At 41.9% G+C, this 13,854-nt stretch overlaps 1 protein-coding gene across 1 annotated transcript; it reads right to left on the bottom strand.

Moving 5' to 3' along the window:
- Positions 1–303: 303 nt before the first annotated feature.
- On the bottom strand, positions 304–10,032 carry tgm2l (transglutaminase 2, like). Its single transcript, XM_087842782.1, has 15 exons — positions 9,942–10,032; positions 9,344–9,514; positions 8,586–8,816; positions 8,280–8,398; positions 5,753–5,881; positions 5,420–5,597; positions 5,103–5,244; positions 4,906–5,009; positions 3,471–3,613; positions 2,792–2,891; positions 2,557–2,702; positions 2,350–2,479; positions 2,082–2,242; positions 1,344–1,480; positions 304–911 (listed from the first exon to the last, which is right to left on the bottom strand). The coding sequence occupies exons 1-15, from the start codon at positions 9,955–9,957 to the stop codon at positions 728–730; spliced, it is 2,091 nt and encodes a 696-aa protein (XP_087698908.1). The 5' UTR covers positions 9,958–10,032; the 3' UTR covers positions 304–727.
- Between the last annotated feature and the right edge of the window lie 3,822 nt (positions 10,033–13,854).

Here is a 13,854-nt window from a genome sequence, read left to right as displayed (position 1 = left end):
CTGTTTCCAACTGCTTTTCATGCTGATTCTATAAATTTAGATCTAACTACTCTAAACTTTATCTTTAAATTTTTAATCATCAGTTATATTGAGGGCGTGTGCTCCTCTTTATTTTTCTTTTTTCCTTTGAGATTTTATATTTAAAATAATTTATCATTTTTTTAAGTTTTAAAAATGATGAAATGTGTTAAATATTTGAAATGGTCTTGATTTACAAAATGTGCTATAAACATATAGACGGATTCAACTGTTTTAAGAAAAAGTAATAAAAAAAACTAAAGTAGCTGGTAGAAAAACTTCTGTATATGTTTTTATATATTGGCTGAAACACAAATATTATAAAAGTGCATTCATTTGAACTTTGATTACAAACAGTGAAAAAGAAACAAACAAAAAATACAAACAACAGAATTTCCTTTATTAGAAACCTTTAAACTGTCGGCCAGGCGCCAAAACTCAGCAGAAAAACCAAACCGCAAAAGTCAAAGGTAAGAAGTGAGGCGCTAATGCAGTGAAACTGAAACAAAATGCAAAATATGATAATGCAAAGTCAGAAATGTTCATACCTGACACATAGTGGCTTCAAACTAATGCTTTATCATCATGTATTTGTGGACTTTCACAGGCTGATGTATGTGGAACGTGTTTTATTCCACATACATGCTGATTGCTCGATGGCTCATCCGCTCACGTCACGTCACATCGTCTCAGATTATTTAAAGGTTGCTTAACAACATTCGATAATTTCAGGGAAGATATTTCTGTACTTCTTGCGGACGACCACTGTGGTGACTCCCTTGACATCTTTCAGTCGGTCAGAGTCAAAGTCCACCAGCAGCTTCCTCACCCCAGTCCTCATGGGTGAGAAGGACACCACAATGGACACCGTCTGTCCTGGAGAAATGTCCCCACTGGAAAAGAAGATACATGTGTTCTTCTTTATTTTGTTTTTTACTCACTGCTGTGCCTCAGTGCCACATTAAAGTCATCAGGAATAACCTACAAGGGCAGTTTATTAGAATCAAGCCAATGGAAAAATCCCTGTTCAAGGACTGGCCTTTGGACCAACTCTGTCCTGGCCCAGAAAAACCGTATTATTACACTGAGGGATCCAAATGACCACAGCGAGTAGCGCTGGGCAGATTGTAAAATACTGATACTTTTAAGTGATTGCGAGGGCTTCTATAAGTATATACTTATAGTCTCTATGTAACAACGCCCACCCACGCACTCATTCATCCCACATTTTCCCAATGTTGGACCCATGCCTCATTCTTCATACACGCGACAAGCTTTGCTTTGTGGGCTAAACTTTTGTTCTAAACAGCAGACCCATTACTTACCTAACATGGATCTTAGTGGAAGAGAGTAGGCCTGCACCCTCCACAGTGAACACACCTCCTTTCAGTGGAACTGGTAAGGGATTGGTGAAGGAGATGGAAGCTTTTACTTGTTCACGAACAAAAGCCTTCCCAGGAACCTGGAGAAAGAGGAGACCGCTCTGTGTTCTAGAACGTCTACAAAGTATCACCAAACACAATAACACTGGATGTCACGTTGTTTGGTTACATTATTTGAAATGTGTCTAAATTCAGCCAAATGTCTTTCTTTGTGAGGATAGCCGAGTCTTCTTGTTTACATTTTTTCTTCTTTGGGCACTAAAGAAACATCACCAGCAAAAACATCTGTGTGTCCTACCAGGTTATTATAGTTCAGTCTAAGTTCACTTCAAACTAAACCCAGATGTGAAAAAAAACAACATTTTAATTAAATAAAATACAAACCAAAATAAAAATTACAATCTTGAAAAACTGTGAAATGATTTTGTGGACTTGAGGTGGTTTTTGGACACGTTACTGAAACTGAATGTCAAGTTTTTTATTGGAATACTGATTTTCCAAAGTCTTCCTCTGACGAGTCCCCTCCACACAATAATAACTGAAAAGACTCAAACCAACACTGAAACTAGTAAAAACTAAACTGGGACAAACAAAAAAGCTCTAACTTACAAACAAAAAGTTAAAACGTGTTAGAAAATATAAAACTATAATAACCCAGGTGACCCCTGCAGGTGTTCCCACCTGTATGAAGACGTCAGGTCTGCTGAGTGGGATGTCAGTCACAGTCAGGAGGGGCTCGTTCTCGCCTGGAGCCTCTACGAATGCTTTCACCCTGATCAGATGATCGTCTGAGACACACTGGGCATAGTCATCGTAGCGCAGACGCAGCACTTCCTGCTGAGCTGATAACACACAAACACAGCATCAAACAGCATCCAGCTCTTACAGAATTACAAGAGCAGCTGAGATGTTACTTTGTAACATGTCAGAGCTCATCTAGGCTGCTGACCTCTGTGAGCAGGCACCATCACAGTGTTGGTCTGCCTCTGGCAGTTCCCCCGATAGAGAGAGCTGTAAGTAACAGCCGTAGCCAGCATGGTCAGCTGGACGTGAGCATCCTGGTCTCCTTCATTCTTCACCTACTGACAGAATGACTGTGTCATGAATTCAGGTTTAGTTCATCCACTCATTTAGCTGCAGTGTGAATAGTCCATACCTCAATAATCACATCAAAGTCTGTCCCAAACACAGGCTTGGCGTGCTTGATGGACAGCTGCAGTCGTCCTGGTTCTGAGCTGTCACTGGGGACATCTGTCACCCGACGCCCCGCCTTCTCGTACACTTCTCTCTCCTTCTTGGATCCTGTGGAGAAGAGTTTTCATGAAGAACTGCCATGAACTCATGTAAACGTTATTTATATGCTCCTGCGTGTGTTCTGCTTTCCAACTAACCTTCAGGATATTTGTATTGCACAGTGACATCGTCTCTGAAGTCCCCATAAACACTTTTGGTGCTGATGTTCCTACCCACAGTGGTCTGGTCCACTCTGATCTGTAGAAGTCGGAGAGACCATTAGAAATGACTGTTATAAAAACGTGTGTGTGTAAATGGTAAATGGCCTGTATTTGTATAGCGCTTTACTAGTCCCGAAGGACCCCAAAGCGCTTTACATATCCAGTCATCCACCCATTCACACACTGGTGTGTGGCAGCTACATTGTAGAATTGTACAATGTGGCTACATTGTACAATTCTACAATGTAGCTACATTGTAGAATTGTACAATGTGGCTACATTGTAGCCGTAGCTGTAGCTACAATGTAGCTGTAGCTACAATGTAGCTACAGCTACGGCTACAATGTAGCCACAGCCACCCTGGGGCGCACTGACAGAGGCGAGGCTGCCGGACAGTGACGCCACCGGGCCCTCTGACCACCACCAGTAGGCAACGGGTGAAGTGTCTTGCCCAAGGACACAACGACCGAGACTGTCCAAGCCGGGGCTCGAACCGGCAAGCTTCCGATTACAAGGCGAACTCCCAACTCTTGAACCACGATCGTGTGTGTGTGTGTGTGTGTGGTTACTGCTTTATGAGTTGGAAGATAGAAAAACTGACAAAAACAACACATACTTTTCTCCGTTGGCCATTTCTCTGAACGATCCAGTGGATGATGTCAGCGTTCACCTCTGCAAACACAAACGGAGCATCGTACTTCACTCCCAGATTTCCCTCCTTGACGGCCGTCACAGGGCACGGACCACAGCAGAAAACCCCTGAAGCACAAACGTCCATTTATTTAAAAGCATTTCCTGCATCAGTAGAGAATCACTAAGTGACATAAAAACACTTTTAACAATTATTATTCAGTTTGATGACCACCCAAGTCCATCTGGAACTACGTTTGGACACTCAGGAAACAACTGTGGGACTTTTCTGAACTAAATAAGGTTTTGAAAAGTATTTTTTTTCAAGTGGAAGTCAAACTATAAACATCTTTGTTTTAGCTCTAAAGAAAGTCAGCGGTGACAATCCTCACAGCCGTTCATACTCAGTGTTGGGAAGGTTACTTTTAAAATGTATTCCATTACAGATTACAGATTACATGCCCCAAAATGTATTCTGTAACGTATTCCGTTACGTTACTCAATGAGAGTAACATATTCTGAATACTTTGGATTACTTAATATATTATCACGCTGTTTACAACTACATGAATGTACTATTGCTGTGATTTATTACTGTTACTGAAGGTCCGCGGCTCCGAACCGTAGTAAAGGGACCTCTGGCTAATACGGTGGGTTCTGTGTCGGCTTGTAGCCGAAAACTAGCTTTACTTTGTTGTCTGGGTCAACTTTGCTAGCAGAGACAGAGAGAGGCGTTGAAAGGCTGCTCCAACAGAACTTATTGTTTCAGAGGAAAACACGAACACGGTGTACAGTCGAGTCTTAATAGCTTACTTACAGCTGGGCTCGTCAGGCTCTCTTCTTGGCTGCAGTGGTTATTATTATATTTACATGCTTCCAGCTCCCGTTTCTGCTCGATGACAGCTCGTACTTTTCCTTTTTCTCCCTCCCTCGCTCACAGACACATAACGTGTATGGCAGTCCATTCTCCCTGCAGCACGGACTACACTGCCTATGATGCTACATTCTTTAGAGCTATACCTGTAGCATTCTGCCTATTAGCTTAGCACAACAACAACAAAAAGGCCTCTCTCACCCAGGAAACACGCAGAGAGAGAGCGTCACCCTGTAACCATGGCAACCGTAACGCTGCCGCCTGGAACAACAGAACGTAGCTGTCAAACAAAACCCAAACAGTCCTGACAGTACCGCCATGTAATCCATTTATTTCAACAAAGTAACTGTATTCTAAATACCACCTTTTTAAACGGTAACTGTAACGGAATACAGTTACTCATAATTTGTATTTTAAATACATAACGGCGGTACATGTATTCCGTTACTCCCCAACACTGTGCATAAGGATGAAGTATAGAAATGAGTTTACACTGAAAAGTACCAGAAAAACATGTGGACTACAACATCAAACGTTAGGACCGTACCATCGCTGAGTTCTTGAGGGGTGGGATCTAAAACCTGCCAGCCATCATTTCCTTTGGGGAGATCATCTCTCCTCATCCAAGACTCCACCCAACAGTGGAAATTCCTACAACCGTGAGGATGGAAAACGTATCACCGCCCTTTAGATAATGCCATATTTATGTATTTTTTCTGATCGTAGGAGTTCCTGTGATCCTACCAGCTGCTGTCTCTCCCTCCTCTGCTCTCCAGTGGCTGCAGGTTTTCATCCAACAGGAAGTCTATAGAGAGGTTTCCATCGACATCATGAGCTGAAGAGAAGTTGGTGATGAGGCGTGTTGGGATTCCCAGACAGCGCAGCACTGTGAAAAGATCACACACCTCCAACTGAGACAAATGATTTGTTTCTACATCCGATGTTGTGAATGTATTTGTGCTGAAGATCTGGAACGATGGAAGTAGTTGACAACTGCTACAGAAGGGATGCTTTTAAAGGAATGATTCAGCTATCCTTGAATGCACGGAAGTCTGTGTTACCTGTACATGCAACAGCAGCAAACACCCAGCACTGGCCATATTTCACCGCTCTGACCCCAGCTTTGCTCCACTGACGGAGGATCGGTGCGCTGCCGGTCCACCGGTACGGTGCAACTCCATCAGAGTACGGCTCAGTCCAGCGCCCAGTCAGCACTCCTCTGTCATCATTAGAGTTCACCTGCAAGAGTTCACCTATCAGACTCAGGATCTCTGCTGTGGCGTTCATGAGATCATGTTCATCATGTGCTCACACAAATGAAACCAAATGTTTTCCCTCGCACTGTTTTCCAGCCGTTAACATTATTTTCAGTGGAAGCCAGAAATGGTTCTCACCATTGCAGTGATGATCCTGCTGACATAGACGGGGTCAAATCTCTGCTCAATGTCCATCTGTGAGTCTCGCAGAGCATCGTTGGAGTTATTCAGGACTTCAAAACAGATGTCCATCACATAGTCCTCAAACTGCAGGAGAAGGAGAACGCCAGTGAGAGAGACCATAGAAGAGCGCCTAAAAACAGGAAAGGCTTTTCAGGAGAGATTTCCTAAAGAACCTTTTTCTAAATACTAAATGTTTCCCATCGGCTGCCCAGTGTGTGCAGTAGGGGAAATAAGTATTGGATTCTGTGCTGATGACTTTTGATCCTCAAGAAAATTATAACTTAGTACTTGTGAAGAAACCCTTTCTGACAACCGCACATGTCAGGGGGGATTTTGGTCCACCCCTCTTAACAGAAACACTCCTTCAGGTTTATTGGCTGCTCCTTAGCAACTCAAGGCTTCAGCTCCCTCCACAGATTCGTATTATTTCCCCTACTGTACGTGTGCATCTGTTACACCCACAGTCTGCCTGTTAGTCATCCTCTCTGCCCTCGCAGCTACCTGTGAATGGGCGAGCCTTTGTTTGTGTGGTCTGGTTACATTCTGACACATCGCATCCAGATGTTTCCTCCAGACAACTGAGAGATTTTCTGATCCAGCCAAAGCCTGAGAGTCTCTGCCACACTGCTGTGACAGTTCACACCAGCCCCCTGTGGTAGGACTTGACTTAAGCGGTCAAAGAAGTGCAGGAGACTGATGCTGTCCAGTGTAGCAAGTGATTTATTCACCATTTTGTGACCCAAACAATATTTACAAAGAAACAAATAAGAAACTCAACTCTATAATTAACTCAGTTCAAATAAACATAACTGAACTTAAATCAACGGAAATTAAGGTCAAACTGCACACAGCTACACTGACCTGAACCTTTCTCTTGAAACACCTGAGTTCTTCTTCTTCTTCTTTCTTACAGTTGTATTGGCGGTTGGCAAACAATTGAAAGGTGCATTACCGCCACCAACTGGTATGGAGTATGGTCTGGAACACCTGAGTTCTTCTGCTTAAATCGTCCACTTAACCAAACAATTTCTCCTCTGGACTATTCCATTCAGTAGGTAAGATGAACATGATTATATTCAAACCTCTACTACTCCTCTTTACTGGCAACATAAACTCTGTGGTGTAATCAATACATATTACAACAATAAATCTATTTCTTCATAAACCCTCTAAAATCAACTTTATTAAATTATAAGAGTTCTTCCCCTTCTGCACTTGGTCTCTTCCTGTGACCTCAGATGAACCCAGAAGCTATAAAGCAGGAAGTAAAACTACATTTCCTCCTTTTGTTTCTGGCAGACAGGTAGGTAAGGTAAGTTGGGATACATATGATGGTCTATCGGTAGTGTTTGTATGGGTCCCGGCTCACTCTGGGATAAGGGGGAATGAAACAGCGGACAGGTTAGCAAAGGCAGCCACTAAACATGAGATAGTTGATCTGGCGGTGAATTTTGGTCAGGAGGAAGTAAAGAGTATTATTAAGCTAGAAATGAGGGGTAGATAGCAGAAACAGTGGGACGAAGACAGGAGGGGAAGGTGGTTATATAAAAGTCAAAGGGGGGGTGGGAGTGAGGAGATCCACAAGAAGGAGTAGGCGAGAGGAGGTGGTGGCGTCAAGACTGAGATTTAGGCATATGGGTTTGAATTCCACACTGTTCTTGATAGGGAAGCATGCCTCAGGGAAATGTGATTATTGTGGAGCGGATGAAAGTTTGGAGCATGTTGTTTTGCAGTGTCGGAAATATACGGTAGAGAGGAGATGGTTGGTCCGAAATCTCAGTAGCATTGATATGAAACTTGATCTTGTAGGGTTACTACAGAGGGAGTCGGGGGATAAGTGTTATCAGGCATTGTTTCAGTTTTTGAGAGAAGTAAGGTTGTTTGGGAGGATATGAAGTGTTTTTGTTTTTTTGAGCGTGATTTCTGTCCACACTCCATAGCAGTGGTGGCGGTAATGCACCATGCAGTTGTTTGCCAACCGCCAAGAAGAAGAAGTTGAAGAAGAAGTTGAAGAAGGAGAAGTTGAAGAAGGAGAAGTTGAAGAAGGAGAAGTTGAAGAAGGAGAAGTTGAAGAAGGAGAAGTTGAAGAAGGAGAAGTTGAAGAAGGAGAAGTTGAAGAAGGAGAAGTTGAAGAAGGAGAAGTTGAAGAAGGAGAAGTTGAAGAAGGAGAAGTTGAAGAAGGAGAAGTTGAAGAAGGAGAAGTTGAAGAAGTTGGAGAAGAAGTTGAAGTTAACTTAACAAACTTGTAGGATTGATTTAAACTAAGATGTTATATTATATAATCTGTAAAAGTGCAAAACATAAACAAACCCAGTAGATGTTTGCCTATCGCAGACTCCATGTGAAATATGGTTCAATCAAAACAAGAATGTTAACTAAGAATAAAGACAAATGGTCTTCTCGCCCACTTTGTCACGCCCCCACTGGGCTGACAGACACAGATGTATTCAGCCCAGTCACACTTTAAATGTTTGTGTGTTACCTGTCCATAATTCCAGTGAATGCTTTTGATGTATTCCCAGGTCCCCATGTAGATTATTCCTTCTTCGTTCATGATGTACTCCTGCAGCTGAGTCTCGTCAGGCAGATACACCACATCGTCTGGTAAACGCATAAAGACCACGACAGTGTTGCTAATATGAAATCTTCAGTTGTAATCTGATCATTTTGCTTATTGTGGAATTAAATTCATCGTAATCGCAGAAAAAGCAAATGAAACTCCGAGTGTGTCGGTGGCTTCAGTCTGACCTGCTGAAGCAATCAGACACACAGAGAGCACACACTTTACCTTTGCACCAGGGGTTATAGAGCAGGTGGAAACTCATTTTGTCCTTTTTCTCTAAAATGCGTCCGTCCGGTGACATCAGCAGCACAGCCAGACTGTACTGGCCAATTATAGCATCTGCTGGACTGTGCAGAGTCAGCAGCATTTCATCTTGTGCTCCCTGCTGGTTAAACCACCACTTGTCCCCAGCTCCACGCCCCTTCTGAACCTTGATCTCCACCTCGTCTCTCTTACCTGGTGAAACAAACAAAGCCTTCTGGGTCAGAAACAACAGCATGTGTGGAACAGGTGTTCAGCTTTACACAGCAAGTGATGGATATAAATCTGAATGATCAGGAAGAGTTCAGTGTTGGGGATCAATAGACTTATGTGTAGACCCAGTTTTGCTACATATAAAACTTAAATTTAAGATAAAAGTATTGTACACACAATATTTACTAACAATCAGTGTTTGTATATGATTTCTTCTTTTACAAAGGTACAAACAAGCTGTGTATAACTGTATAAATATACATTAAAACTAATATTGTAACTTGTTATGTAATTCTCAAGTCAATTTGAAGTTGTAGTTGAAATTGAGACAGCATAAGAAAGGACGTACGAACTGATACTGACTTATTAATGAGTTACAGTTCTTATAAGGTCGCTGACTGACTAAAGAAATCTTCCAAAACAAGATGCTTTCTTTGCAATGTTCCCCAGAAGACTCGAGTTTAATCTTTTCTATCGTTACAGCTCCTTCCTGGTCAGCCTGTACTCACCGAGGTGCAGGACTAGATCCAAGTGGTGTTTGGGGGGCAAAGAGCCATTACACTGCACAGTGATGGAGAAGGGCTGACCCCTACGGACAATCAAGCGCTTCTGATCGATCTCCCTGGTGCGGTGTGCCGAGTTGTTCTCACGACTTCTCAGATCCACATCACTAATCAAACCTAAGACGAACAGCAGATAGTTCAGACATCGGTCATGCACTGATATCAGGCTTCTAGAGGTTTCTGTCATTGCTAAGCAACATTGCTAAGAGTCAAGTCCATGATCATAGTCAAGATGTACGTCGGCTGTGTTGCTCTGCCTATGATTTTTCCAACTGTTGATTTTTCTTCCCTTTAAATCACATTATTAACAAAGTATTAACTTTGCATAATCTGCAAAATTACACGTATTTGTTCTCAATGCATATCTGCCTTCCTTCCTGTCCTAGTTTTGCTCGAAAGCTGTGAAGCCTTCGGTGGGGACCCAGGACGAGTCCTGTAGCACCCAAATGCTGATTCACCCTTCAGCACATTTCTCACACATTAAAATCCAAACTAATTTTATACTAGCAGTAATAGCTGCAGTCAGCAGCAGACGTTCACTTGCCTTTGTGGTTGGCCATTGTAAATATCTGCTCCAAATGTCTTCACGCTGTCTCAGATTCGTGCTCGATGTCCACCAGGCTCATGTATTTATACTCTAGAGTGGACTTCCCACTTATCTGACACACACTCACCCCCCAAACACTCGGTCATGCTGCTTCTCCTCCCTCTGTGACCTCTCACATACCAAAAATTACACTCCTCTGTAGGCATGAGTGAAAGCTTCCTAGGCTCTTTATTATCTCTCTTGAGTCTTTATAGTCATTGTGACAAATAGAAATCAAGAGCACTCCCTGTGGGAGAAAAACAACAATATAAACTTCATTCTGCACATTTATAAAGAAATAGCGACTCACATTGACCAAAGCGCTGAACAAACACAACGGAAACCAAACCCATCAATTACCAATCAGAGTGGGCCGAACTATAACACCATGCAAAGAAAGCAGAAGCCAAAGCAGATGAGAAAGAAATCTGGTGCTAAACAAAGATCATGAAATTACAGAATATATCGAAGCTGTCAGAGATAGAAGGCAGACACAGGTCTTAACCAAATATAGGCCCAGTGACCCCAAAGTGACCCCAGAACAAAGAAGGTCAGGATCACGTGCCCACTGGTCTGGATACACTTCTTTAAAAAGATGTCAGATCATGCACGCGTACAGGCGAACGTGTGAGCTTGTAAGTTGTTGTATGCAACTGGTCCTGTTTCTTACTCTGTGATCTGAAGTTGAGCTGAAGCAGGAAGGTCAAAGTTGGGTCAAAGAGTCACAAACTTGAGGTCAGTTTGCCTTTCTTGAATTACTAAATACAACTTTAGTCATCTAGCAAATGTCCACACCCAGATTATTCAAGAGCAGAGTGTCTGTGACTCTGAACTTCTCTATTTAACCCATACACCAAATGTCAGCACCTCTGCAACACTGACACGGTCGGACTGCTGAATTTTAATGTTCAAGTAAAGCTGAAAAATAGCTTTAAGCTTCATGCTGCTGTCCTAAAAAACAGGAAACCACTATTTATAGTCATTCTAACGTATTTTAGCTACACAAGACCTTTTGTAGGATTTCATTTAGTGACTTAAGTACACTGAGTCAAGAAGTAGATAGTTGTGATAAGCTCCCTGAATTAGATAAGCAAATAACACCATGTAAGGATGGAGTCATGGGATAAAGGAGGGATTCATGTCAGAATAACCACAAAGAATATATAGTGAGGACTAAATTTAGACTTTAAAGTTATAATATTTGATGCATTTGGACAAACTGAAAACAGACTGAAATCATATAAAGTTACGGAAAAGGTGAGAAAATAACTCATGCACTTCTGTACACATATAAATCCAATGTTATTGCTGATGCTAAATCTTCCGGTGTTCTTTGAGTGGTCAGTAAGTTGTAATTGGTGTGGGCTGGTGGATGACCTCTATGAGAGGGAACATGTGTGCTTTGAGCTGCTGATCTAAACTAGAAAGAGACAGCATCACTCTGACGAGGACTGATTCAGAAGCACTTATGTTGCAACGTGTTTGTAAAGCCAGACAGTCAGATTTCTCTTTTAGAGCCATATGTGACTCTTTTCCTGTCACAACAACACGACTGTTTCCTCAAACTGAGCTTTTCCCGTCAGCCTGCTGAAACAGTGAGGCACACATCCAGAAATCTTGAATGAGTTCAACACGTAGTTGAAGCAGGTTAAGAAGAGTCATTTGTGTTTTGGGGGTTTCTGCAGTTACATTTTGCAGAGTCCATAAAGGTGCTGGAAAACGTGGACCCTGTCCTAATCTGCTGATGTAAAACAGTCTCTGTGACTTTGGTTTGTAATGAAGAAACTGAATGTGTTGGTGCAACTGGAGCTCTTCCTGCATTGTGTTAGATTTCTCAGTGCCCACCGAGTGTCTGTGCCTGATAATGAGGTCTGTGACAGACTGAGAGCACTGACAAAGCAAACACAATGAACACAGTGCAGAAAATAGCCTGAGGTGTCACTACTGTGTTAGAAGGATGACGCACAATGGGAATTATTTGTTTGTAAACTACACACACTCACTTTCACTAACACTTATACAGTATTGATATTCAGTACTGAGTCAGTTAAACGTGTACGGCCACTTGACTCATTTATTTATGCCCAGCTCATCTCATTTACAGCTGAAAGAGGCAAATTTGATGGAAATATCACCAGGACATATCAAAATTTGATCTGAAATCTGTTGTGCTTTCAGCAGCACCTGGTAGTCCAGGCTGGGTCGTCATTTTGCTGAGTGGAGCCAAAAAACAGCAGAAAATCCACTTAAGCAGTTTCCATCTTAGATTTAATATGTTTGAATGCACTTTTTCACGAGTTTCCACCAGTTTAGAAGCTTTTATCTCTTTAATGGAATTACAAGGGCACTGGCCTCTTCTGACCTTGAAGCTTCTTGCCACTAAACTTCATCCTGCTCCTTTTCGAGCGCACACATTGTGTAGACATAGAGATATACATGAAAACTTGATGGTTTTTTTTCTTCTTTTCTCTTGTTATTTCACTTATATTTGCATGTTCGAATGATGTATCTCACTCATTGCCTGATTACCTCTGAGCCTCTGACCATGTACGCCCGTTCCTGTAAATTTAAAGCAGTTTATGGCATATTTCTCTTACAGCTCTTGGATTAACGCTTAGATTCTGCACTGCAATCACATTTTAATTGTTTGATGTAATATCCACAGTGATGGTGAACAGAAGCAAAATCCAGACTGAGTTACAGGAAGACATTGTTTGTCTGATGCTGAACTGAGGAATGCTGGGATGGTCATGTTCGGGAAACCAAGGTCTTTAACTGACCTCAGTGTCCTCATCACACCAAAGTGTTATCAGAGTGCCACACTGGTCTTTCACCCAATTTCAGCACAATTCTGTGGAAAAACCCCACTGCTGAAAAGTTTAAAAAATCTTTTAGACCAGTTTAACTTTTATTCAAAGGACAAATTACGATGTTTATTAATACACTGATGCTTTTAAAGAAAAAAATCTCCTAGATATAATTTGTCCTTTTTAAAATATACAGTACGTACACAGTACATTCCCTGCTTCATGAAGTATTTCTCTAAGATGAGTCTGAGACAGAATATGTTCTGGTGTGAGCATCAAAGTGCATGCAAATGAAATTTTAAACGAAACTGTGGAAATATGCGATGGGAAGAAACCCAGAATGGACGAGATTTGAGCTGAGGTTGTGTGGAGTGACTGCAGACAGCTGGATATTTCAGGAAGTGATGTTTCCACAGATGGTTTCCGTAGAGTTGATACTAGCAGGAAAGGAGGATCTCAAACATGAAGAGAACTGTAGGTAAGTGCTTTGGTCAATGGGAAATTACAACAACATCAAACTACTATAACAGAGTCTGCACACGAACATGACATTAGTTATGCTGTAAAGCTAGACGATTGAGCTGGTCCTTACATATACAAGATGGAAGGTAAGCTGAGTGGATGAAGTGCAGGTCAGGGAGTCAGCTGGTGAGAGAACACAGCTCTGGGGACCTTACAGGGAATAAAAGATCTACCTGCTTTCACACAACAGAAGAGAAACTGAGGGAGAGGACAGAGACTGGAAGCAGGGGGGTAAATAGAAAAAGGCAGCTGACACTAGAGACAACAGGGGAAAGTGACCGAACTCTGTATGCTGTAAAGGTGTTTCAAATAGTTTTACATTATTCCTGATTCACTGACGTATACTGAGATCTAACTACAGAGATTTAACCTGAGGTCTGGATGTCACAGGTTCGAATGTATTTTTCAAATGTAGCTCTGTTACTGGAAAGTTACAGACTGTTTGAGTACATTTAAAAAAAAGAGAAATAAGCAAATAGATTCAAAACTCAAAGATCTAAAACTGCGATCTCACTCTTCATTCGAAAATCAATTTTCCTTTC

The sequence above is a fragment of the Neolamprologus brichardi genome, chromosome 7, assembly GCF_056152115.1.
Source record: "Neolamprologus brichardi isolate AB-2024 chromosome 7, ASM5615211v1, whole genome shotgun sequence".
Lineage (NCBI taxonomy): Eukaryota > Metazoa > Chordata > Actinopteri > Cichliformes > Cichlidae > Neolamprologus > Neolamprologus brichardi.
This window is presented reverse-complemented; position numbering and strand designations above follow the sequence as displayed.

Coding starts and splice junctions, on each gene's coding strand:
- tgm2l (XM_087842782.1), bottom strand. Junction 5,598..5,752: donor GCAGGATCATCACTGCAATG/GTGAGAACCATT, acceptor GAACTCTTGCAG/GTGAACTCTAATGATGACAG. Junction 2,243..2,349: donor GATGGTGCCTGCTCACAGAG/GTCAGCAGCCTA, acceptor GTGTGTTATCAG/CTCAGCAGGAAGTGCTGCGT.